The sequence below is a fragment of the Copadichromis virginalis genome, linkage group LG4 (assembly GCF_057382275.1).
Source record: "Copadichromis virginalis isolate Kocher_CV1m ecotype Utaka linkage group LG4, C_Virginalis_male_GT1.1, whole genome shotgun sequence".
Lineage (NCBI taxonomy): Eukaryota > Metazoa > Chordata > Actinopteri > Cichliformes > Cichlidae > Copadichromis > Copadichromis virginalis.
Genome location: NC_140621.1, coordinates 18,786,494 through 18,813,967, shown reverse-complemented (window position 1 = coordinate 18,813,967; position 27,474 = coordinate 18,786,494). Strand labels below are relative to the sequence as shown.

Genomic DNA, 27,474 nt, shown 5'->3' with positions numbered 1-27,474 from the left:
TCATCACGTGATATGTCTGGTCAACAACTCAGCTGTTGGATAGTTGCTTCACGTACTATGAGAATTGTTGGAATTACAAGTTGTATTGGACGAAATAAAATGCCTGGATTTGTTTGTCTCCTTCCATGTTCAAGATAAACGTGTCATTATCGTGCAGTGTAACAATACGTCTACATTTCTAAATTCAATCAGCTACAGGAAAAAAACATTTTGTTGTTTACATTTAATGTGAAAAAATACAGTGTTGTGTGTCTATATAATATTGTTTGTGCTATATTTTCAAAAGATAAACAGTATCTTTCGCTACTTCTGGGTCTTCAAGGGCTGGAAACTGATCCTTGTGGTTTTGTTCTCATGGTGATTGAGGAATTTGGGAGCTTCGGGGGAGCATTTGAACGCAGCACGGGACAGGCGAGGAAAAAATAGGAAGAAATCCACGTAGCCTGTCTTGCATCGTAATAGTACATTCGTACGCTGTTCTCAATGTGTCCGTTTGATTAAAGAAAAGCTGTCTTTATTTAAGGAACACGGGCGTTCATAGTGGCGGGGTAAGGCGGAGAAAAAACTGGTCCTGTTAGTTGAAAGGAAGAGGACTAAAAATGGAGCTGGAAGACGGAGTTGTGTACCAGGACGACCCGGGGACATCAGCGATGATGTCTGAGCGGGTGTCGGGCCTGGCCAACTCAATTTACCGCGAGTTCGAGAGGCTTATCGGTAAATACGACGAGGACGTGGTGAAAGAGCTGATGCCGCTTGTGGTGGCCGTGCTGGAGAACCTGGACTCCGTGTTCGCGGAGAACCAGGAGCACGAAGTGGAGCTGGAGCTGCTGAAGGAGGACAACGAGCAGCTCATCACCCAGTACGAGCGGGAGAAAGCGCTGAGGAAACACGCAGAGGAGGTGAGCTGAATGGATCTAAGAGAGGGGGAAGGAAAATATCAACATTCAGCATCCTTTTTTTTTTCTTAAAGGAGGGCAATGAAGCCTGCCTCAGGTGCTTTCTCCTCCCAGCATCCCTGAGCGATGAATTAACCTATACACGTGGCCTGGCAGCATCCATGGTGTTCAGTGGGGATGTAAACAAGGCAGAGTCATGCTAACGGCTCACTGAAATGGCCCTGTCTCCTTGTTGGCTCTGTTTTCTTGCGGGATGATCTGTCATATAACTGTGTCTATCTATGAAACAACGCGTCAAAGCCACATCCCTGGCAAATGCACATATGATGTCCTATTGCATCAGATAGTGAAGTCAGAAACAGCAGGTGAAGTGACTCAGCGTTTTGGGCCATCACTGTAACTGTAAAATACATATATGACGTTTATAAAACACATCAGTGTGAAGAGGATGGAGCTTGTGGAATAACAGTGAGGCATAAAATGTCACAGAAAATCCCACCACGGCTTTAACCAAACTACTCTTAGTGATGTTTACATCACTAAACAGCATAATTTCCATCATTCATGCATGTGCAAAGCCAAACATCCTGCACAACAGTGTTACTTCTTTAAGCTCTTATCTTCATATGCAGAAAATACTGTGTGCACAGATAGATGACCACAGTTCAGATATCTAACACCTGGAAAATATCAGAAATATACATTTATATTTACTTAAAGGAGATTTCCAGTAATTTAGCTATAAACATACTTTTGGGTAAGTTTGGGTAATTTGTAAGAGACAAAAAATAAAGTCTAAATTGACATTACAGTCCTTCCGAACTTAAAAGTTTTTATTTAGAGCTGGAAAACACCTGCAACCTACATTTCCTGTAATGCTCTCGGATCTCATTATTTACAACAGACTCTCACAGCTGGGGAATGTTCACATCTTCCAAAGCGGTCAGGTTATAACACTGTTGTTGTGCAATAATTACTTACTTTGTAGGCCCATGCCTATGAAGACACAGCTTCTAAAGTTTAGGATGTGATATCTGAGTGGGTGCACATTGGCAGCAAAAGTGGAGCCCTGGATTTCGTGTTTCTGGCAGGGTGTGTGTGTTTGTGTGTGGTCAATCTGCCCTGAGCCCTCAATATGAAGGGTGAAGCGATGTGACTCGGACCTTCTGTCACAGCTGGCCTCTGTGGCTCAGGGGCAGTGGAAAAGCAGCCCGGTATGCTGTGGAACCTCCATCCAGTGGGTGATGCTGCACCTTGGTCACAGCAGCCACAAACACTCGTATACACAGTGACAATACTGCTGTATCCTGCATTGTTTTGCAGTATAATGTGTTTTAAATAGACACAGAAACAATAAGCCGGTTTCCTGGGTAGGACTCTTTATCTAAAGCCCCGAGGAGGAGTGAGCAGGGGTACGCTGAGCCTCCTGGGAAGGCACAGTGTTACTTCCAGGTCATGTGATCCTTTGTGAGAAGAGGGGAACATCCTTCAGCTTTCATTTCTGCTTTTCTTTTGTTTTTGTCTTGGGTTTCAGTGTCAACAGACTGCCCTCCTTCCCACCCATTTTATCAGACCGATGAAGGGTGTGACATTTCTGTTTTTGGAAGTCGTTTTTAATGACACCTTTTACCCGCTCCTTCATTGTTTCATAACAGGTAAAAAAGGATAGCAGCACATTCCTGTGTGCTGTGATGTGTTTGCGAGCCTGTTTCCACTAAACTCGGATTTAAATTGAAGATAATCTTGAAAAATGAAGCAGAATAAAGCAGACGGCTGTGAGAATATCTTTAACTTTAATTACATCTAAGGCAGCAGTTCAGCCCATTAAAACTTATTTGCATCATCTTTAAATTTCTTGGGTGTGTCTGATCTGCACTGTTGATGTTGTTTGCTGCAGGAATACTTTCTATCATATCTTCACAAACAGGAAGCTGGTGTTTTAATTGTCTCACACATAGTTACTGCTTTATCTTAGGTCCAGCGTGACTGATTATTTCTATTATTCCTTATTAGTTACTAGCTAATTTCCTTCTGCCATCCCTGGGCAGTATTAACTAAACTAATTTTATTGGTTGTTTCTGGAGTTCTGGTGTTGATGTAATGTAAAGACTGGACAATAATACAGAGTAAACCCTGACAATGAAATTAATGCCTTTTGAGCAAGCACTTGGCGACAGTGGGAAGGAAAAACTTCCTTTATACAGGAATAATCCTGGAAGAAACAGGCCTTCTATGGTACTACTGTACTGCTAATATGGAAGACTGAGAATGTCAGCAAATGTTCATGCTTGAAACTTTTCATGATTCCTCATATTTCTACCACTTTCTTTTACTTTTATTTTATTTTAATTTACTAGTAGATTTCCAGTTTAAGATCCATAGTAATTACCTTAAATTTCACTTCTATGTAATTCATACCTTCAAAAACACAGTAGCGACTCCCTTAAAACCACGGCAAGCAGGCTGCTACTGATGAAAAAGAGTGTCATTTGGGTCGATCACTGAGCATAAGCTAAATTATGTCTTTGCAAGGAAGTTTCCTGCATCTGCTTGTACATCAAAGTAGGGTAAGATTCCTGTGCCCACAGGAAGGAAGAGAGCCACGTCAGGGCCTTGGCTTGCTAAGCTGGACAGGATGTGGACGTTGATACACACACATAAACAAAAGTGCATTTTCAGAGGCCGGCCTATAAGGAAACTGGGAGGAAGCGGCACTGCAGATCAGACTCAAGACACATTTGATAATCTGTCACAGTCGTAGGACCATTAATACTTTTAGGGATCCAGAGATATGTCCTTCATTTTCAGAAGCCACAGTTATATTTGTACGCGTCACATCAGTTTTCCTAAATGTTAATACTGTAAAACAGCGGTCCCCAACCTTTTTTGCGCCACAGACCGGTTTATGCCCGACAATATTTTCACGGACCGGCCTTTAAGGTGTCGCGGATAAATACAACAAAATAAAACAAGTACCGGTACCGAAAAAAAGAAGATTTATTCATAACACATGTGAAAAGACCAAGGAAAACCGAGTAAACGATAAAAACGATAACAAAATAATGCTGAAAACCGATAAAAACCCTGAAAACCATACATTTCACACCTGAGCCTCAACTCTCGCGGCCCGGTACCAACGGTTGGGGACCGCTGCTGTAAAACAACTAAATTGTATTTATAATAGAGTTTTTATTCTAAATACAGTGACCAAATTACTATTTCAAACATGCATTTTGCAGTGGGGCAGAATTCCTCATTTGGTTTCATTACTGTCATGTAAAAATAGAACGCCCAAATTTAGGAACGGCGTCTTTTTTTTTTCGTATTGCAAAACAAGCATCAAACAAGATCAGACTGCTGACAAACCAGCTTTGTTATGTTTTGCATTAAGTGTCAGTGAGTCCAACAAAACTGTGTTTGTGTGTGTGTGTAGAAGTTCATCGAATTTGAAGACACTCATGAGCAGGAGAAGAAGGACCTGCAGAGCCATGTGGACCGGATGGAGTCCCACTCCCGCCAACTGGAGCTCAAAATCAAGAACTATGCAGACCAGAGTGAGCAAAAACACACATTCATGCACATGCGCTTATATTATTGTGTACGTGCTTTCAAAAAAAACTTCCATGTCTGTCAGCATCCATGCGCTGAGATGAAATCTCATCGCTATTATAAATAATTCTGTCTGTTTCAGTTCCTGCAGTTAGTCTATTTTTCACTCCCTTACTATCTCCTTCCTCTCATGGCTTGATATGTATGCACACATTAACTATGCAGACTCTCACGCTCTCTTTCTTCATCTTTGCGGGGGTAACAGTAATGGGATTAAAGGATTTCTGTTATTCCCATCCTCCTAATGCGGCAGTACATTACCCGCCCATCTTATGGGTGGATTAAGCGGTAGAGGGGAAGCGATTGGTTCATACATTCTGTCTTGTCAGAAAAAAAGAGGGGATTCACACAATGACTGGTCCAGTATCTGGTGACTAAGTAGCTGGCTGGTTAAAGCAAATCATTCATTCACACAAAGCTGCGAGTGGGAAGAAAACAGGAATTTCTTTCCGAATCTGACTTACAGCAGAAGCTTTAACAAGGCAAACATAAGTATCCCAGTGGCTGGTGTGATGTGGAAAATCAAAAGTGAATTATTTATCGGTTATTGCTTTGTTGTGATTGCTGTTTGAGAGAATGATTCCTGCTCAGTAGGTTCAGCTAATTTGCTGCCACTCCCAGTAAATGGTAAATCATTCATTCATTGAGGTGCTTTAAATCCGAGTCCACTGAGTTAAACGGCCGCAGTTGCAGCAAGAAGTTAGGCAACAGCAGTATAGCTTAGATAATGTTAGTGCTTTAGTTTCACTGGCCTGACACGGAAAAGATCAATAATTAAGAGATTGGAGCTGAGTTTGGGGAATTCAGATTTAATTGATTAATAAAGCATCCAGCAGAGTAACAGCCTGATGAGGAAGTTTTAAACAAGTCATGCTTTATACTTAAAAAAAGATTTTTAACTTTCAGTCAACATGAAGCAATATTTTGAATAAAAGCAGCTGAAACAAATAAAATCAAAGGTTTACCTATTCAAATAATTCAACATTAATATGGAATCACTAAGAAGAATGTGCTTGGTATAAACTGAATGTTTACCAATCAAGCAAATTTAATCAGACCAGATTTGTTAAATTTAACCTTTTAAATTGTTCATATGTAACAAAATTAAGTTAGTTAAAATGAGCATTTCGGCCAAAACGTTTTTTGAGTGTAGAGCTTCACAGTGGATGATGCTGTTTGCTTTTTGACATGTAAACTGTTCATTTGGTATGCATTTCAGGATTTTAGGCTAAATGACTCATAAATCCAGTCAGGCTTATGGCCTTACATTCAGCTTCTTCTCCACCCAGTGATTACTTTATAAAACAACACACACACACACACACACACACACACACACACACACACACACACACACACACTCATCAAGGATTGCGAGAAGCTTCAGCTGTCCCCCTGCACAGCTTTTCTTTCTTCATTTTATTACTGGGATCTAGGAATGTGATGACTCATGACTGCAGAATAAGATTGCTCGATAGTGTCAAAGTACACACTGGCAAGGCATCATCGCACAACACACAGAAGCTTTAGCTGTTGTAATTGATAGTATCCGATAGCTTTAAACCCGTCTGTTGCAGCAGCTCGCTGCGTGGCTTAGGCTAAACCTGATGTGCTAATAAGGGATTAGATGTTTTTGTCACTTCGTAAGGCGCCCAGTGCTGAAAACTATTTGGGTGCGATTACCCCCCCACCCCCAGCCCCCCTATACTGCATAGCAGAGAAAAACTGCACGCCTTTTTACGTACGACTGTCATACACATGCAAAAACCTAATGATCACGGAGAAGAATTACAGTAATGTGACAGTGAGGTTCTGAAGTATTTAACAAGTGATTTAAAGTCTATAAGCTGGTTGTAAAGTAGCTGAGACTGATGAGGGCCTTCCTTTGTTTCAGTTGGCAGGTTAGAAGAACGAGAGCTGGACCTGAAGAAGGAATACAACTCCCTCCATCAGCGGCACACAGAGGTAGGTTAGAGAGAAAGGGAGGAGCGGAGCGTAACTCTGAACAGTGGTCATGACTAACTAGCTCCCTTTTGGGTGTTTTTGCTTTGAATTCTGCAGATGATCCATAATTACATGGAGCACGTGGAGAGGATCAAAATGCAACAGATCAGCGAGACCTCCGAGTCGAGCGCAGTCGGCCGAGTCAGGTGAGAGCGCATAAGTTTGTTTGCCAAGCCACTTTCATATCACACGTCATCGACAGGCAGCGTTTGTGGTCTGTTCTCCAATAAAAAGGGACGTTTTATAATTTTTTTTTAATCTCCCAAGGAGAGAGCGACCTCTTTCTTTGGGAATCTTCCCATCATCTGGCGGAGCGTCTCTGCTCATCCCAGATCCTCAGGCCAGAGCAGAGACACTGGGCACAGAGAGCTGGAGGTTCACTGACTCATCGCAGCCTCGCTCCAACACAAGTCTCAAGGTGGGTGTGTGGGTCGTACCCACCTTGTGATCTATCCTTAGAGAATAAACCTGTGTCTGGTTCAGGCCACGTTATGTCAGCCAGAAAACCGATGTGTAGAAGACACATTCATGCCTCGTCTATGAAGTCTGGATGTAAAAGGCCAACATATCTAATTTCTGCTTCTTAAAGCATCTTTTCCATAAATAAGCTGAAGGCTGTCGTCCAGGTCATGTTAAATAAAAGAAAAGCAAGTGAAATGAAAAATCTTAAATAATGACATCACTTGATTCAAATTGAAAATTAATAATTGATTATTTAATTAGTGCTTTTGCTGTATTATTAAAAAACACTGGCATTATGGAGAATGATATGATCGCTCTAATTGGATTTCCTGTTTGTGGTGGTTTTGCCAGAGGTCGAAAATAGAAGATAGAATAGGGTTTTTAAGCTTCGAGTCCATTTATAAATAGAGAGCCTTTGATAAGGCTCGGGTGTGCTTATGTGTTTTTTATGCAGGCATCTAACAAGGCGCCCTCTGTTTCTAGACTCTTCTTTAGCCATTGATGAATATGCAGACTTCCCCTGGTGTAGCAATCAGAGGAGATCATTAAATGTGTCACATGAATATTTATAAACGTTTTCTGCAGGTACAAATAACACATTTTTATGTGTTATTTTATTCAGTATTTACAGTTCATTTAATTCGTGTTTTAAGTGGGGAAACAAAAATATATTTTTTATATATATCCACAATATAATGGTGTTGATGCTCCTTAAAGTCACTTGGGTACTTGATGGGCATGTCAGCGGTGTTTGTATCTGTGGCAGTCAGAACCTGCAGGGTGACAATGTTATTACATTGCACTGCTGCGTTTTTGTTAAAACTGGGACACCAGCTCTGCGGCGCAGTGCATTCTGGGAATGATGCCGCTGTATGGCGTGCAGCCAGTCACTGAGAGAGGGAGGAAAAAAGAGGCTGGCTGGATTGTGATGGGGCCTTATGTAATCAGAGCTACAGGGCAGTTATTGTTAAGCCACCGCCTTTTGAACATGGGTGTCTTTGATATGCAAACATGGCGTCAGAGTTCAGGAGCGATGTCATGTTTATTTATGGGAGCGCGAGGTGCTGCAGAGGTGAGCGAAAAGCAAACGACAGGTTAATGACCTGCATGTGCTGGCCATGATCTAGTTTCCACATTAGTCATTTAAGTAAAACCATTTCATCTTAGCTCTGAAACTGGCATAATTATGTTTCTGCGTCATTGCATTTTACTTCATTCAAGGGGAGCGCTTAAATAAACAAAAGAATTAAAATGATTCATATGTAATATTACTGTAATGTAATATGTAAGTGCTGAAATTATAAAATACAAAAACTGAAAAAAATTGAATCAATATAAATATATTTGTGTACTTTTCATAACTAAACAATTGTTTTACTATTACTATTTCTGACTTCCTGCACAAATAGTTTTAGCTTTGCAACATGTCATTAGTCAAAACCTATTTTGATTCTATACAGAAAGTACAGTGGCCCTGAGAGGTCAAATGCACTGCACTTCAAGAACTCTAACACTGAAAATGACAAAAGCACACATAACACAACGGAAGAACAAAAGCTCACAAAAGTGACAAGCTAACAGTTAGCGGTTAATAGTGAACATGTATCTGCAGCATTATAAGAATCACACAATTACGTTATTGTGTCCCCAGAAACACTTCAGTTTTGTTTCATTTAACTTCTGTTGTGTTTTTTGTCCTTCTGCAACATTTTTTCTATTGGACGATATTTGCTTAAGTGCATTTGACCTCTCAGGGCCACCGTAGGAAAGAGATTTACAAAACAATAAACGCTGATTTGACTTGACTAAAGACTCATCTGTTGCTTGTTGATGATCTATAAACTAGGGCTGAACGATTATGGAAAATAATCTAATTGCGATTTTTTGCCCCAATATTGCGATTGCGATGCGATATGCGATTATTTTTTAAGGTCTTTGTCTTCTGTATTATTAAACAAAGACAAGCAATACATCATATAGTATGGCCAATACTATATTACATTAATTTTAAACTGTTCTTTCCTGGAAGACAGACCTCTGTTATGATGACATGAGGTGATGCATGAATTGATGACTGACATTTTTATTTAACTTCTTCAATCACAACAGTATATTTGAACATACACAATAGTTTATTTTTAGCTTACAAACATCTGAGCATAAAGTGCTGACAAGGAACCCTGGTGTAAACATTAAAATGAAAGTCAGTACAATGTGCAGATTGCAGAAATATACATAAAAAAATCAGTGGCTTTACCACACTCAGTTTTTCGACATCTGTGAACTACTAGACAGTCATTCAATTAAAAAATAATATTAAATAAATAAAACTAATAAATAAAAAATACACACATCTTACTGATCTCTGCAGTCAGTAACATTACACATAAAGTGCAAACATAATAGCAATTGTATAAACACACACACAAACACGCCTTTAAAGTTTAAAGGCGTGAAATTGGACGGTCTAGTTCTGATTAGCGTCACCGCTGTCTCGGTGGAGTTTAATAAACTCGGCCGTCTGCTTCTTGCTATCTAAAATATAACCAGACACTGGTGTAAATTCTCGACTGTCTCATACTTCTGTTTAATAAGTTTTCTGTTTGACGTTTAGTCAGCTGTGTGAAAACCAAGGAGGAACCCACCCGGGGGATTAATAAAGTTTTATTTTATCTAATCTAATAACTTTAATCTCAGCCAAACCGATTTACTCACGAACAAACAAAACACTGAAAAAAGCCCAACAATAACATTTTTAGGTTGTCTAAGTGACTTATATATTACGTTTAACCCGAGCAGCGAAACTCCGCGGTGATCTGAAAATGATGTGCCGGGAGTTGTGCCGTTCTCGGCCGCATCAGTAACCCTCGAGCTCCCGGCTAGCTGTCGAGCTGGTGGGTAGCAGACGCCTCTGAAAACGTCGAAGCACTTTTGCAAATATGGGATATCTTGATAAACCGAGCAGATATTTGATGTTTACACAACTACTTTCTCGCCTGAAAATATGTTAAAAGTTTATTTTGTGACCCAGAAAGATTAGTATGAGTAATTTTAAAACTTAGTAGCGGCCGCCATTGCTGGAAACTGGAGTTTGGCTGGGCCGCGCTATGAATTCTGGGATATGGTAGTAATTTGGACAGCCTTATAATCGCAGTATAATCGCAGCCTTTGTGGTTAGAAAATTGCACTTGATCATGTCGCGATATTATCGCAAATGCGATATATCGTTCAGCCCTACTATAAACTATAATCACACATGCACTCACACACACATGCTTATTTGTATGTATGAACTGTCCCATTCACTTCACAGACATGCACACTATGAGGTGTTTGCATTTCTGTTGAACTGCTTCTGCACTTGTGAGCTGCATTCTTACTCTTCCCCCTCCCCCAAGCAGTTGGACTATGGTGACCCCCCAAAGGAAAGGGAGGGTAAGAGTGCGCAGGACTCTACTTGGGGGAATTCACTGGCAGACGACTGCAAGGTAGTTGGATGAGTGGCGGCTGGTACGAGCAGCAGCGCTCCTGCACTGGCCGTGCGCAGCACAGTTTATGTTTGCGTGTGTGTGGGCTTCTGTAGTTTGCTCCACTATGCTGTTTCATCTTTTCAAACACGTTGCTTTGTGCATTTGTAGACTCTCACGTCACAGACCAGCTGTGCTATATGCAACCATGTCTGAAGGCCTCATTGGGATCTTTCAAAATAAAAGTGCACATATGGAGCTGGTTAATTATTAATGTGCAAAAGTCAATAGCAGCTTGGTTGCATCTGGCCTCCAGTTTGTTTTTGATTTTGGGTAAAATGCATGAGTTGTATATATTTGACTTTATTTTTGCTGTATTTATGTAGCTCTTCAAACATTACTAATCACTCATTTTACATTAGCGTACATTTCATCTGTCACTTACTGCTGTAGTTATGTATTATTAGTTTTTGGATTTTCGTGGGATTTGTGTAGTTTACTAGAGTTTAGTAAACTAGCAGTAGCTCCTGTTGTTGTCCTTATTTATGTTCAGTAAATGTTGTTTGAAGCCTTCTGCAGTCTGTGTCGTGTTTTTTGGACGTTGTGTTTGCGTGCCACTTTCTGTGTTGCTCATATTGTCTCTTTGCATCCAGCCAGAAAGCTCTCCTCAGTCCATTCGCAACGTTTAGTGTTTCCAGTATATTTCATTTATATGTGATTATCTGTGTTTTGTTGTGCTCCAATTTCACTAATATAATCTCATATAGGATAGTGTGTCAGATCTTTGTGGTGTAAGTGTGATTTTTTTCTTTCACCTTATAAGAAGTTGGTAAAAAAAAGCTCGGTAGTTGAGGATTTTTACTTTGTGAAAAGTGCCCTCTACATAATGTAAGAGCGGAGAGAAATTGGACTCTTGCTGCTTCTGTTTCTGTGTCAGCTCTATCTTTGGTTTATTTTCTATTTTGGTACAGCTTCAGTTAAGGCATCGCTTTGTTGTTGTAAATGAATCACTTTTCATTACAGGATGAGCTATCAGACTTCACCGGCTCCAAGTCGGCCACACCGATGTCAACCACTGCCTCGGACATGGAGAGGGAAGATGGGAACAGTAAGAGCACAGAGGTGCAAGCTGCTCCAGGGACCAGAAGCATATCAGTAGGTAGGGTCACATATTCTAATACTCTTATGTTCAGGTTTACAAAACAACACCACAAAAACATTATGATGTTTACTTGCATATCCTTCCTTCTGATCTATATCATCTATGCTTGTGTGCTTTGCAGGTCAGCCTGAAAATGAAGACAGCTCAGATGTGAAGGACATCATTGAGTCCACCCCTGAGCTGGACATGGATCTCATTGGGTACAGACCCTGCAGGTAATACAAAGAGGACCTTTTGGGGGTGTTTTTCTTTTTTAAATGAAAGATCCATCAGGCAAAAAACATGACCTCCTATTGTTCTTTCTTTTGTCAGCACTCCTACTAAAGGCATTGAAAACATGGCATTTGACCGCAATACAGACTCCCTGTTTGAGGAGCTGTCCTCTGCAGGCACCGGGCTCATCGGGGACGTGGACGAAGGAGCTGATCTTTTAGGTGAGTGAAAACTTTACATAAAAGTGACTGAAAAAAAGTGGATTGGTTAGTCCGAGAGTATTATGTAGAAAAGGTCACATAAAAGCTACATTTTTGATGTTTTTCAGATGTTTGACAGATATACTATGTAAAGGTGTACATTTCAATGTCAGATATGTAAAGAAAAAATACTGAAATCTTAAAAGCCAGAGGTGAAATACATGCTGAATGATTCTGTAAGAAGCCTGAATACTTCTTTATAATCACTGCTTATTTTCTTTCTAAAAGGTCTTAAAGGTGATCTGCTGAATTCCCACTTCGATACTTTACTAGCAGATGTTGTTCTACTTTCTTTAAATTCATTGTAACTTCAACACCAGCTACACCGCTTGCTTTGGTCCAGCTGTTGTACAAAGTGTTAGCCATCTACCCATGTTAACATCACCTCTCTCTCTCCCGTGTCTCATTCTCTGGCTTTTGTCCATAATCCAAGTGGAGTACTCTGGTGTGTATGACCTCCAACCTTTCCTTAGCTAAACATTTTTCTGTAAAGTTCCTTTGACCTTTACCCATTACTCATTCTTTCCACATCCACCATTGTTAAAGGTTCTTCTTCATTGCGTCTTATATTAGGGTACATTAATATATTTTCGTCTGCCTACTACTTCAAAAAGATTTTGGTGCATGAATGATGGAGTGTAGTGCTTCCTTTTTTGGCCTAATTGATCTTTATACAGCTTTTATTTTTTTCATTAATTTTTTTGCTCTTGTACTTTTCTTCTCTTGAGTGCCGAAAATGTCAAATGTACGTTATCTTTAGAGATTTTACAGCATCTCTTCCTTTTTGCTTGTGGAGTCAGCAGCTACACATTCAGCTCTGGCTCCTTCATCATTTTGGTCATTTCACTGTCTCAAACTATATCCGCATTTCTCTCTCTCTCTTCCCTACTCTTTTTCCGCCTGGCTTGGATTGCATGGTATTCTCAGACCTTAGTTTGATTGGTAAGACCTCACCCACTCTTTCCATTCTTCTCATGTCTGTCATGTGACATGTTGTGCTGTGGGTTTGTGCGTTGCGGTAGTTTCATGTGCTGTGAGACCTACAGTAACAAATATCTCACTAGGAGATATTTCATGTCCAACGTCATGCCTGGTTGGATTTATTCTTAGTGTGAATAGTGTACTTCTTTATATGTAGTGTTAAAGTAGTGACAAATCCAGTTTGTGTTCAATTCAGATTTGTTAGGTGATAAAATTATAATGTTGTTCTTTAATTCTGTTCAGGAATGGGCCGGGAAGTTGAAAATCTAATTATGGAGAATTCACAACTGCTTGAGACCAAGTAAGTAGAATTTAATATCCACTTCTTCATCCTTTGTAGGGCTGTAATGACTCTCTCTAAATTTGGTTTGTTTTAGTTTTTTAAATGTTTTTGTTTTATTGTTGGAGATCATTAAGAGGAAAAAAGCAATGTTGAAAATATTGCACCCACAAACATCCATTGATTAGTATCTAATACTGTCGTTTAACATATTGATGTATTCTCATAACGTAGAATTAAGCCTTAAAAAATACATAGGAGTGAGTGCCACATTTTAGTGGTCACCATGTTCCCCCCACCATCTTGAATACAATGGTGGAAATGGACTTCTCTCTTCTGCCTAATCGCTGAGTTGTGTATGTTGCTAGAGACCAGCCACAAACAAAGAAAAAGGTGAAGGAGAACTCTTAGATGTTCGAGTGCCATGGAGTCAGATTTTTAATTCATGTCTGCACATTCACACGAAAGGTACAAAGAGTCCTTTCGTGTGAATTTGTACACGAAAGGTACAAAGAGTCAGGGCAGCACGGTGGCACGGTGGTTAGCACTGTTGCCGCACAGCAAGAAGGTCCTGAGTTCAATTCCAACATCAGGCCGGGGTCTTTCTGTGTGGAGTTTGCATGTTCTCCCCGTGTTTGCGTGGGTTCCCTCCGGGTACTCCGGCTTCCTCCCACCGTCCAAAGACATGCAGCTTGTGGGGATAGGTTAATTGGATAATACAAATTGTCACTAGGTGTGAATGTGCAAATGAATGTGAGTGTGAATGGTTGTTTGTCCCTGTGTGTTAGCCTTGCGACAGACTGGCGACCTGTCCAGGGCAGGGGTGCTCACACTTTTTCCGCATGTGAGCTACTTATAAAATGACCAAGTCAAAATGATCTACCCACTACAAAAATCCAAAACATATACTTATTTATAAATATATTGAGGATTCTTTATATCTACAATGTATACATGCATAACCGCAATATCCAATATTTCACAACACAATTAACTATGTAAATTTTTTGTCATTACCTGAGTTTACTCTGATGACTTGCACTGAATTGAATCAGCCAGGGATGCATAGTCCGGACAGTAGCTGCTGACGGCCAGGTTTAAGAGAAAAAACCGAGAGCTAAAAATTGGAGTTAACTCGCTGACTAGCTTGTCAGTTTTACTACACTTCGCGCCGCTGTTTGCGCATGCGCAGCGACCTAAGCGTCAGAAAAAAATCTGATGTCATCTGACTGGCTTCCCTGTATCAATCAAGTGACAGGATGGATGATAGGCTGGCATCTATTTTTTTAATGCCATGCGATCTACCAATACTACCTTTGCGATCGACTGGTCGATCGCGATCGACGTATTGAGCACCCCTGGTCCAGGGTGTACCCCGCCTCTCGCCCTATGACAGCTGGGATAGGCTCCAGCACCCCCCACGACCCTGAAAAGGATAAGCGGAAGTGAATGGATGGATGGATGGTACAAAGAGTCATGAACTGAAGTCAGAGCCCTAACACATGAAAATGTGCATGCCTGTTTAATTATTACTGTCAGCAGATTAGACTCTCTCTTCTCTAGAAGAGCAGCAGCTGTTTATAAGCTATCATTATGTCAGATAATATTAGGCTTAATAAACACTTCCTTTGATAAACAGTCTGATGACATTTTCACATTGTATGAGAGTTTACTCGCTAGGTGTCCGAGTTCAACAATGTGAGATCTTGTTTAAGGAATGTTTCACTAACAGCTGCTAACAGATTTTAACAGCTGCTAACAGAGGCTAACAGCTGCTAACAGAGGCTAACAGCAGAGCTTACTGACAGAAAAGTGAAGGAAATTTAGCTAACAAGGTAACAGTGGACAGCCTACCCAAAATAGCAAAAAGGTCCCAGAGTCACTTTGCTATCAGAGTACACTGACGATAGATTAACAGTGGCAAGAGTTTTTGAGGTGACTCAGGCATAACAGCATAGAATACCTAGAATAGAAGTATTTACCAACACATATCCACTTTTGAATTTCCTAATTTATTGGTAAGTGTTGATCAAATTCAAATATATTAAAAGAAATAATGACTATTAAAGAGGATTTTTTTTCTTACACAAACAGTAGTAGAAACACGCTGGCAGGCCACGACTATTATGGCATACAGCCTAGATTTAATGTTTTTGATCTCTCTTGGCTGACTAAAACATGTCTGCCCTACAGTAGCTGTCCTAGCTAGGATTATGCACTTCAATTGGGATAATTAAAAAAACAGAATTCAGTTGACTGCAACCCACTGACATCTATGGGGTGAAATTTTACACACTGTACCTTTAAGAACTGTTTTTTGGTTTTTGGATCACTGTGTCCTGATTGGACATGCAGCACTATATTACTGACTTTTGAAATTCATGATTTCAGTGTAAGTTTTAGAATCACTGAATCCTTTGTTTAAGCTGCCTTTTGTCTTGAAAACAGAGATTAAAAAACAAACGTACTAAAATGTCCTTCCAGGAACGCCTTGAATGTGGTGAATAAAGACTTGATTCAGAAAGTCGACGAACTGACAAGTGAGAAGGAGATGTTGGAGGGAGATCTGGAGGCTTTGCTGCAGGCAAAATCCAAGCTGGAGGAAAAGAACAAAGAGCTGGAGGAGGAACTCAAAAAGTAAGAGCTATGAGAGGAATCTGTGATGTTTAGTTTCTGTCTTTAGTCACAAGGACGATGAAGCACGCTGCTGCAGGTAATTCACTGTCGGTCGCAAAGTATAAATCCTCGCTGACACACTTTACTACTGTGCTATTGGAGCTAAGTAGCAGGAGTCTCTGCTTGGCGAGTGCCTAATGGTATCTCTCCAAATAGAAACTCTGGCTACGCCCATTTCCTATAGACATTTGTGTAAAAACTTATATTTTCCAGAGTACGCCTGGAGATGGAGGAAGCAAAACATAAAGCTAACGAAGAAGAAGAGGTGAGTCCTGTATCCTGTGTCTGTTGAGTGGCTCATTTATGTGGTAGAATTCATGCATTTCTGTGTGGTCATGTTTGGGTTTAATTGTGTGCCGGTACAGAGTGATTTACCTACGGCTCAGAAGAAGCGTTTCACCAGAGTGGAGATGGCCCGAGTGCTGATGGAGAGGAACCAGTACAAAGAGCGACTTATGGAGCTGCAGGAAGCTGTGCGGTGGACTGAGATGATCAGGTGATGAAGCAATGAGTGGTGGACGGATGGAGCAAAGTGCATTTGATGTTTTGTTAGGGTTATAACTTTGTGTTATACATATTAAAAAACATATATCAACATATCCGGACACATAAACTAAAGATTGTTAAAGATTGTCGTCTTCTCTTCTTTAGGGCTTCAAGGGAAAATCCAACTATCTCAGAAAAAAAGAAATCCAGCATCTGGCAGTTGTGAGTCTTTTTGGATTTACTGCATTATTTACTGTTTGTCTTTTAGTTTTGATAGGGCTGCCACGTTGCCTTCCAAGTTGAATCCTGACTTTTTTTGTCATTCAAATATTCAAATACATCTTTTTTCTTATCTTTTCCGGGATGTGCCATTGAATTGGCAGCATTAGGTAAAGATGATTTGACAGACCTCCCCACTAAACCTCTCTCCTACCCTACCCCCGTTTAACACAGAAGTGCTCCTCCATTCTGAAAGGATCCAACTTTGATGTGTCTTTATCCATAATCTTTGCTCTCAGTGCAGTGCATCAGTTGTTGTTATGACAAACTGCTCAGATGTTACTCTCCTTTTGCCCCCGGACTTTCCTGTCTCCTGCCTGCTGTGTGCCTTTTGATGTTTTCCTTACTCTGTCTGCTCATAGCGAGCAAAGGGAAACTACATATACGAGTATATGTACATGTTGTGTTGCTTATGTCTACCACGTCAGACTGCACATGCAAGTCGGTAGATTTGATTTCTATTATTGCGGAATTTTAATATCTAAATTGCCATCCTTAGCCTTGGTAAGCTCACCTCTGTAGCTTTTTAACATATTCTCAAAAATCAGAAAGAAAAATCAAAAAGCAGTACGATATCGTTCTGCAGTAATAAAACAGGCTTTAAGCATGTATCTTTGTCTTATATATTGTACAAATTCACACTCACTGGTCACTTTATTAGGTATACCCTACTAGTATCGATTTGGACCACTTTTTGCCTTCAGATCCAACAAGATTGTATCAATGCTTCAGCAGCCTGAAGCATTGATACAAGGCAGGATGGCTTTGTGCTTTCATGGTGTTTAGCCAAATTGTGACCCTACTATCTAAATATAGCAGCACAGCTCGAGACATCAGACCAGGCAACTTTTTTCCATTATTTCATTGTCCAGTTTTGTTGAGCCTTTCCTGTTTTTCACTGACAGAGGTGGTACCCGATGTGGTTTCTGCTGCTGCTGTTCTTGCCTATCTGCTTCAAGGTTGAACATCTTGTGCATTCACAGATGCTCTTCTGCATACCTCGGTTATAATGAGTTGTTATTTGAGTTCACCATAGAAATGGTTGTTGGGAAAATTTCAGTAGATCAGCAGTTTCTCAAATACTCAGACCAACTTGTGTGACACCAACAACCACAACAGCCACATTCACAGTCACTTGAATTACTTTCTTCTGCATCCTGATGCTCAGTTTGAAGTTCAGCGGGTCATCTTGACCACATCTACATGCCTAAATGCACTGACCTGCTGCGATGTGATTGGCTGATTAGATGGTTTTGTTTACAAGCAGTTGAACAGACATGCCTTATAAAGTAGCTGGTGAGTGTATAGTAGTTAAAGTTTTAGTTAGATATAATAGGGGAGTGCTTAGCTCTACTTTGACTCCCAGCATGCTTTATGTCACTGTACAGTAAATGTTGGTGGTAGTTCCTTGATTGTCTGGTTTGTTGGTGACACCCCTGCCTTGCTCTTTCCCTGCGCTCCTGTCGGCTCTGTTTCCCTCTTGGCTTTCTGTAACTTCGCCACGTGCAGCTTCAGCAGACTGTTTAGCTCCTCCTCCAGTGCCCCTGCCGTAAAGTTTGAATCCCAGTCCAATACGAAGTACAGCACTCCGGGCAGCACGGTGAAGAGGAGCAGCACTTTCTCCCAGTTCCCCACGGAGAAGTCCAAGACATTTGACTTCCTCAATGAAGAGTAAGTAATGAGGACGTGTGACTTTGAGTTCTGTGGATTTTACCAAGTTGGAAATTCATTAATGCACCTGTCTATAAAATGTATTATCAGCTGATGGCTTTGTGTCTCTCGTGGTTCTCCCTTTAGTAAGGAACAGTGCAGTTCTCCATCACGTAAAGAGCAGAAGAGAAGCCAGTACAGACAGGTCAAGGCTCACGTGCAGAAGGAGGACGGACGAGTCATTGCGCATGGCTGGAGCCTGCCCAGCAAATACAAGGTGGGAAATGAAAAAATTGCTTTGCATTAGGTCAGAGATGCGATCGGCACTTTTTATTTTGCTTTGTTCGCTTTAGAAGAAGAAATCGTTTATTTTAAATGGCCAGCATATCCTGTGCAGCATAATAAGGTGTATCCTTTGTCTGTTCCAGCCCTGTGTTCATGTTCACCTGAGAAAATTTAAAAGTAGTGGTTTTAAAAGTCTTAAAATAAACTTTATTTACAATATTTAAGTTTTGACTGTTCTACCATCACAGGTAGCAAACGGTGGACAAGTGGAAAACAAAATGAACTTACCTGTGCCGGTTTACTTGAGACCTCTGGACCAGAAAGATGCTTCTATGAAGGTGCTTAAATGAATGAATAGACAACTCTAAGCATACATGCAGGATATTGTTGTTATATTTTAACATTTTGATGTTTCTAACAAGCTCTTTCTGTCCCACAGCTGTGGTGCGCTGCCGGGGTCAACCTGTCCGGGGGTCGGGCATTTTCCTCATCAGAGCTTTCTAAGCAGACAAAGGGTTCTCAGAGCAGCTTGGATCAGCTGGAGCAGGAGAGTAAGGTGAGTAGTTTAAGGAAGGAAGAAGCTCTTTGGAGGCAGTTGTGACTTCTGATAGTTCTTTATGTTTTATACTTTGAGTCGATTCGCTAATGTGTTACGTTGCTGTAAGGATCGGGAAAAAGGGGAGAAAGAGAAGGAGCTGATTGTTCAGGATGAGATGTCCAGTCGTGTGTGGGTGTGCACTAGCACCCACTCCTCCACCAAGGTTATGGTTCTGGATGCCACTCAGCCCTCTGACCTGCTCGACAGCTTCTACGCCTGCAACACTCACATTGTCTGCATTGCCAGTGTGCCAGGTAGGTCCAGTGGTCACGCTTTGTGCTTGTTGGGGTAAAAATTATTTTTCTTACTGGGTCATTTGTGGTGTTTTGTCAGGTGTGTTGGAAACTGATTATCCAGCAGGTGAAGCTGTACCCCAAGACCTGGAGTCCAGCCAAGGGGATGCGGCGTCACTGGCTGGCAGCGTGGCCAGTGTAGGCTCAGCAGGCAGCGATAGCGCCTCTGCAGCCGAGGGCACCACTGCCATTCCCCAGACAGCTAGTGCAGGTGTTGCCGACCAGCCAGCTGAGCACAGCGCCACCTCAGCCTCTGGTAGTTCTCTACTAAAAAAAATGTTTAGATAGAGTACAGTATGTGTGGTTTGACAGCTGTGCTGTGCTGTGATCCACAGCTCCCACTGTTGAGTTGTCCAGAGAGACCAGTCCAGCAGAAGATGGGGTTCCCACAGCGGAAGAGGCAACAGAAGCAACGGAGGCTAATGCTGGCGTGGGCGAAGAAGGAGAGGAAGATCAGGGGGCTGACCAAAACCAGCCAGGAATCTACACGGAGCACGTGTTCACCGACCCACTCGGGGTGGAACCCACTGACTCCTTAGTTGCTGAATCACAGAGGTGAGAGTGAATATTGGTAGATGCTTTAGTCAATTCTTAAGATTTTTAAGGCATATATGACAATTGCAAATTTAAAATCTTGAAATGTATGAACCCTAGAAGAATTATGTCCAGACATTAATTTACACACCTTAAAAATAAAACAGCCTAAACTTGCTGTTGCAAAATAAAAGCACTGGTATTTTTAGCTTACAGAGGAAACCATAAGAGCAGCTGTGGAAACTCGGCTGCACGTGTTTACTCCATGTTTTCTTAATGAAGGACTGTTTTCCATTATCCAGGGGATCCAGACAGGATGGGGTGACTTCTCTGGCAGAAGACTCGGACCCATCAGAGACTGAGGTCCTGAGGATGAGCAGTGCACTTCCCACCATGTGGCTCGGTGCTCAGAATGGGTGGTAAGTGAGGCAGCAGCCACTAGAGGGAGCTATTAGTTCAGGGGAAAAAGGAGGAGAAAATTTGATGAGGTTGTAACTTCATGGAGAAAATTTGCTTTTGGTTATCATGCTGATTTTGGTGTTTATTTATTTATCAGCGGCTGTGTTTTTGTCATAGTGTTTAATCATTCGGATACATTTTCATGTCTTTATTTAGTTGATAATCAGGAGTTTTCCTCTGCTCGACTTTCCTGTCTTTAGTCTGTACGTCCACTCGTCTGTGGCTCGGTGGAGGAAATGTCTTCATGCCATCAAACTGAAAGACTCGATCCTCAGCATAGTGTGAGTAAAAAGTTGGTTGTGTTTTTATTTAAGGACTTGCACACACACAACAAATGAACATTTAAAAATGACTAATAAACATACTTTTAAAAGTGTCTTCATAACCTGTTGCAGGCATGTTAAAGGGAGGGTCCTGGTAGCACTGGCTGATGGGACATTAGCAATTTTCCACAGAGGCATTGGTAAGTCTGTAACTTAGACTGCTTGCAGTCGGTCTCCGACAGCAAAAAGTCCGGTTCATCAGCAGCCAACCAGTGGTTTTTGCTAGTCACAGGGTGGTTGCCGTCTTATTTTCACTGTAGTGTGACTGAGCCACGACTAATTTTATGCCACAAATTGCCAAAGTCTTCTTGTTTCTTCCAAGCAGACGGACAGTGGGATCTAACCAACTACCATCTGCTGGATCTGGGCCGGCCCCACCACTCTATCCGCTGTATGACCGTAGTCCACGATAACGCTTGGTGCGGCTACAGAAACAAGATCTACGTCATCCAGCCAAAGGCCATGAGGATAGAGGTACAGCTGTCATTGAAAGTTAATAAACCATATGTTGTGCAAGTTATTTTTCTGTTCCAGTCAACTTCAACCAATTAAACCTTATTGTTGTCATGGGAACATCCCAATTTACTTCTAACATTACGCAATTGCAATCTATCGCGCCCTTGCAGAAATCCTTTGACGCTCATCCTCGGAAGGAGAGCCAGGTACGGCAGCTGGCCTGGGTTGGAGACGGCATCTGGGTGTCCATCCGACTGGATTCAACTCTACGCTTGTTTCACGCCCACACCTACCAGCACCTCCAGGATGTGGACATTGAGCCCTATGTCAGCAAGATGCTGGGTATACAAACTGTTTGTTGCCTAGCAGTTAATCAGCACTTTTGTAAATCATCTCAACAGACTTCTGGTTTTATGCTCACTCATTTATAGGAAATAATCCCTAGATAGAGTTGATGTATGAACGCTAAGGCAACATACATGTAGAATTCAGCGCTTACTTTCTGTACACACACGTAGTAGAGTGATATTTTGAACAGTTTAGGAGGTCGCAACGTTTCTTCTTCAGATCTTGGATCGAACATCTTCTGTGTGTGTTGCAGGTACAGGTAAATTGGGTTTCTCATTTGTGAGAATCACCGCTCTCGTCGTATCCTGCAACCGACTGTGGGTGGGTACAGGAAATGGCGTAATCATCTCCATCCCGCTCTCTGAAGGTACAGCACAATCTCATCAGCTGCCTGCTTAAATGTCCACTTTTGTTTCATAAAGCAATGCATCATCAAAATGTTCTTTTAGCAGTGTTTATTCACTGAACTCAACTCATTACTGCATTAGGAATAAATACATACTGTTAGCTTTTATGCTCTATTTGCATTGCAGAACATTAGTTTCATCATTTTAAAGTGTCCAAGTCTTTATGATTTAAATATTCTGTGGGAAAACTGAGATGTTGTGAGGTTAAACTGTTTATTTTTGAGTATTCCTGAGTACAAATATATTCATATTTGGCATATGGTTGAATTGAAGCATGCTATTAGTTACGTAAACGCGCGGCGTGTTCTTAATATCAAATCCCTCACTGCTACCTCCACCGTCTCCTTTTATTCTTCTTTCATATTTCAACTCATCTCCCAGATGGCCATTCTGATGCCTCAGGGACCGTCATTGTGTAGCATCACCTTCTCTCTTAAAATCCATAAATCCTCAGTCTCTTCTCGCTGCGTATCTGTGCTGTAAAAGACAGTGGCATTGCCATGGATACAAGTCTCACATAGCTTACATAGTGCAGTTTGATGGGTTTATGCTTCAAAGCTGGGCTCTCAGTAGATATTGAGGAGTGCTGCTCTCTTTAAATATTAAAACTTTTCCAAGGGTGTACCTGCGTTTCCTGTCGCCATCTTCTTTCTTTTATATCAGTGTCTGTGTGAAGGCTGTACAGTTCTCTGTGTTTTTATAATCAGGGTCTGTTCTTATGTCTGCTTTAACCTCTAACTTTAGGTTTTACTTAGAGGTCAGAGAATAAAGCGTTCTTCCAGAATTTAGCAGACAGGCTCCTCTGCGCTCTGACTCACTTGATCTACATACAGTTCGACTGCCTGTGTCACAGACTGGTTTCAGACCAGGCCATAACTGCGATAACTGGTTTTTGCAGATAATCCTAGCTTCTTTCTTTTGGCTCCCTGTATGCTCAGACCTGATTTTATTATTTTGATTATCACCTTTAAAGCACATCTGGGTCTGGCCCCACGCTACATAGCAGAAATATGAGCCCTTTGACCTTGGAATAACTGGTGTGAGGATTTATTTAAATCCCTTCTTAAATACACTTCTGCCGACTTCCTTTCTGTGATATTGTATCTACATAGTTTTTCTGGTATTAATTGTTGTAACTACTTTTATCTTTTGGTAGTTTGTCTTGCATTTTTGTTTTTTTGATTGGCGTTTTACCTGTTTCCTAACTTCACCTGTTTTTGTTTGACCTCGTTTGTTTTTCGGTTTTCATTTACCTTCTAAATTTCCTGCTTTCGTTTATCCATGAAAGCACTTTTTTCAAAGAAGCACATAAAGTAGGCAGATGACACTTTACTGTATTCTTCAGCTAACAGAACAACAGGAACAGTGCCAAATCGCCCGGGCAGTGCTGTACGGGTCTATGGTGATGACAGCTCTGTGACAGACTGTGCAATGCCAGGCAGCTTTGTGCCATACTGCTCCATGGCTCACGCCCAACTATGTTTCCACGGACACCGGGATGCTGTCAAGTTTTTTGTGACAGTGCCAGGTAAGAGACAAGTGCAGAGAATCTGTGGGAACATGTTAGGTAATGTTAGCCATTATCAAAGGAAAATTAGCAGCCATGTTGAAGTTGATGTGAAGTTTTCTATGATTGTAAAGAGAATATGAGTGTGAGTGTTTGTTGAACTAAAGAGCACAGTTGAATCAGTGATATGAATTGTACGATCTAGTTTGTCATAGATTAAATAAACAAACCATTAAATGAGAACGTAATCGGTAGCTAAAGTAACAAGAGAATGAAAGAGTCCCTAAAACACTATCTTTTGTTCTCAGTTTCTTCATACTTTAAATTAACTGTCACAGGTCAGGCGATGCCACCTCCAGGTGGTGCAGATTCAGGCTCTGATGACCCTGCATCTGAATCCTCTGACACAGCAACTTCTGAGACCAAAACCTACCTGGTCATCAGTGGAGGGGAAGGCTACATTGACTTCAGGATGGGTGGGTGTAACACAATCCATGTACAAGTGTATATTTATACACAGCAGAGGTTTTTATTCTGAAAAGAAACAGCTGTTTACTAGACTTTTTGGAGTAAAAGGCTTGAATGTGTCCCTTCTGGTATGATGTTTGCTTTAGGCCTTAATCACACAGGCTTAAAGACTGGTTGGCAAACCTCTGGCAACCTCAAGTCCCCAGGAAAAATGTATGATCTCTGTTAGGCAAGTGGTTGCTGGAGGTTGAAGGCTGTCGCCATGTGAAATTGATCTCAAAGCGGGTGCTGAATAAAAATTTTCTTTATGATTGCGATGGTCGCTAGCAGATTGCAGCAGTTACTTAAAGTGCTAAAGCATTAAAACAAAAAGTTTTACGTTTTGAAAAGACAAGTAAACAATAAATTACACTAATCCAGACATGAAGAAAAAATGGCATGAATAATCATTTTCCAATTTAGAACTCAACAATATTTCTGGAGTGATTTAAGAAAGAGTGAACCAGAGATTCAAAATGAGCATGAGCATTTGTGTAAGATTTATATCTTAGAAATAAGTTGTGCTTAAAAAACATATACAGCCAAATGTCATCTGCATAGCAGTAAGAAGAAATGCTCAGGAAGTTCTCAAAATGTGTTAAACACAAAGCAAATATTACAGAAACATTAAGGGCCCCAAAACAGAACCTTGTGGTACACCGTGAGCAAGAGAAGTGGAAGAGAACCTGACAGACATGATGAGAATCACTTCTTTTTATTCTGTAGAAACTGTGATGCAAATTAAAAATGGACAACGTTTCCCTTTGAAGTCAAAATTATGCCAGGCTGCTTAAACCAACACATTTAAAAAGTTCCAAATGTCTCCGGTTCTGGTTTGTGTTGTACTTTTTACAGTTTCACTGCCACTTGGTGAGTAGTTTGTGGACAACTCAGGAAACATGGAAACTACTGGCAACCATGGTGATCTTTTAGCAATGAAACCAATGGCAATGAGATTTTCACTACAGCAGCATACAGCTCTTTGTAAACAATTTCACACTAGCAACTTCAAGTAACCTCTAACAGCCAGTCAGCAACTGTTTCTTTCATCCAGCAACCCCCTTTACCCTCGGGTCCCTGACCACTTTCTAGACCTGTACAAATGTGGCTTTTGCAATTGATTCCACAACTACATCCAGCAACCTTACTCATCATCTTCTCCACAGGTGATGAAGTAGGCGAGTTGGATGGTTTATCCGAATCGACAGCCAGCCTGCAGTCGGCGCCTGCCAAGAACGAGCGGAGTCACCTCATCGTCTGGCAGGTCACGACTTCTCACGATTGAAAAACTTCATAGACTCTTGTGTTTATGCCAGGGGTGCCCACCAACCCCTGCATGCCATTCTGGAAGTTTTTAATTTGTTCTTAATACCTGAGTAGTTTACTACTTTGTAAAGAAATCAAAAAGAAAACAAACAAAGAAAAAAAAACAATTATTTTTAGTCCATGTTTTGTAAATTTTATTGTTTATGAATCTGAAATAGGTAAAATGAAGTATATGTTAACTTTAAGAATACGTCCAGGCGTTCCCTTCTGCATGTTGAAGAAGCTGGTGCACACACAGGGGAAAGGCTACCTTTTAGCACATCGTGTGGGATGGGCAGTATGATCAGGTAATTGTCTGTTGCTTTGTATCTCAAACGTTAAAAAGGCTTTCGTTGTAAACAAAAGAAAGGCACTTACCTGAAGTTGAAGTCATCTAAATAAAGAGCAGGCAGTTTTGAGTTAAACTGAAGTATATTTTATAGTAATCAGACTATAGCACTACATGTGTTAACCAGCACCGACGTCTTTCCTGTGTTGAACATTTTAAGACCTGAGCATCAAAAACCTGCAAGTTATAAACGTATAAAAAGGTATCGAATTTCTTGTCACCGGCGATATCAGGCTGATTACTCGACTGTATTGTTTGTTTGGTATTAGAGACATAGCTTGCAGCAAGTGGTGCACATTAAACACACTGTTGCATATTTAAATGTGCTTTTATGCAGGAAAAGCTGTAGGCTACAACATTGTTTGGGAGTTCGAATGTCCCACCAGTTGCAACAGGCTGATGTTTTGTTCTATGAATCATGTCTAAGCACTTTGGGTACTTCAAGGTTTCCTGTGGTTAGAAGAACTAGTTTACTGTAGGTTAGCAGTAGCCTGCATGAAGAAACCCCTTGTGCCGTAGGTGAGGAAAATCTTCCTGTGCCGCCAGCTCAGTGCTTCCTGTTTGCTTCAGCTCGTCGGCACTTTAAATTGTTAGATGTTAGTCGCTTTGGAGGAAAACTGCTGTGTCCTGTTTGTATGAAGGGAACAAAATGTACAAATATTTTTTAGGAAGATGGTCCCAGTAACCAAAGGATGTACGAAGAAGTATCTCAAAACTATTTCATTTGTAACTCAAATATTTGGGAGCGCGTGCGCGCATATATTCAGGATTTAAGCTCAAATGATGCAAATTTAACTAACAGCAACATTTCTGTGTGGCACCTTGAATCGGACGGCACTAAAGAGAGACTCTCCTGATTCCTTCATCATTCCATGTTTCATTGTTACACACACAGATTTCAGGCCTATAAGGCACATTTTCTTTATTCTTTTGTTGTTATTTTGGGCATTGTGTGTGTTTTGTATCCATTTGTGAGACACTTTGATTAAGAGATGAGTATTTTCATGATTTGACTGTAACCTGACAGCAGGATGCCAACATTAAGAAGATGTTGTAATTTGTTTTTATATGTGAAGCCTTGGTCTTCAGTCCATTTCAAAACAGTAACTTTATATTGTGTTTTTGCCATTCCAGTATTTATTTCCTTTGCTATCGAGCCTATCTTGGTTCAGAATGTAACTTTCTACACGGGCAGAGTATCATAGGCGGCTATTGTGAACAGAATAGTCTAACGAGTTTACATGATTGTTAATAATGGTTAAATAAAATGGATTAATGTCATTATGTTGGAAATTTTTCACAAACCATGAGATCAAATTGTGCAGAGAAAAACTTTCATTCATGTACTAAGCTATGCATGTTTTTTTTAGAGAACACTGCTATATTATCGGCTAAATCTCAGTTTATTGCCACCGTTTTGGGTGGGGTGGATGTCAGTGTATGTATGTGCGTGTTTTGTGTTTAGAGTACACATGTACACTTAGGAGTGTCTGCCAGTGTGTGTTTGATTTTCCAAGTGTGTGGTGTGTGTCTGCTTAGTGTATGTTCATCCTTAAAAACAAAACCCAGAGGCTGGTCCCATTTGTTTCTCTGGGCGCCATAAATGGTGGTCAATGTTTGCTAAAACAGTATCATAGCCTTATTTTTAACAATCTATTAAACTCAGTTTCATGGATAA

At 40.9% G+C, this 27,474-nt stretch overlaps 1 protein-coding gene across 7 annotated transcripts; it reads left to right on the top strand.

Annotated features, from left to right (window-relative positions):
• Positions 1-410: 410 nt before the first annotated feature.
• spag9a (sperm associated antigen 9a) lies at positions 411-27,474 on the top strand. 7 transcript variants are annotated; one of them, XM_085453966.1, is made up of 31 exons: positions 411-899; positions 4,330-4,450; positions 6,400-6,470; positions 6,567-6,655; positions 6,777-6,927; positions 10,373-10,459; positions 11,462-11,597; positions 11,722-11,815; positions 11,913-12,034; positions 13,001-13,015; positions 13,298-13,355; positions 15,819-15,971; positions 16,224-16,275; positions 16,376-16,506; positions 16,662-16,718; positions 18,285-18,446; positions 18,573-18,702; positions 18,959-19,048; positions 19,150-19,266; positions 19,376-19,562; positions 19,642-19,857; positions 19,937-20,156; positions 20,438-20,554; positions 20,795-20,875; positions 20,990-21,057; positions 21,243-21,391; positions 21,544-21,715; positions 21,975-22,088; positions 23,474-23,656; positions 23,974-24,111; positions 25,309-27,474. In XM_085453966.1, the coding sequence occupies exons 1-31, from the start codon at positions 600-602 to the stop codon at positions 25,425-25,427; spliced, it is 3,900 nt and encodes a 1,299-aa protein (XP_085310092.1). In that variant the 5' UTR covers positions 411-599; the 3' UTR covers positions 25,428-27,474. The 7 variants fall into 7 exon arrangements, with proteins under 7 accessions (XP_085310092.1, XP_085310091.1, XP_085310093.1 ...); XM_085453965.1 differs by having other exon boundaries at positions 21,240-21,391; XM_085453967.1 differs by lacking the exon at positions 13,001-13,015 and adding an exon at positions 12,507-12,518 and having other exon boundaries at positions 21,240-21,391.

Coding starts and splice junctions, on each gene's coding strand:
- spag9a (XM_085453965.1), top strand. CDS start 600: ATGGAGCTGGAAGACGGAGTTGTGTACCAGGACGACCCGGGGACATCA. Junction 11,598..11,721: donor GACCAGAAGCATATCAGTAG/GTAGGGTCACAT, acceptor TGTGCTTTGCAG/GTCAGCCTGAAAATGAAGAC. Junction 16,507..16,661: donor CGGTGGACTGAGATGATCAG/GTGATGAAGCAA, acceptor TCTCTTCTTTAG/GGCTTCAAGGGAAAATCCAA.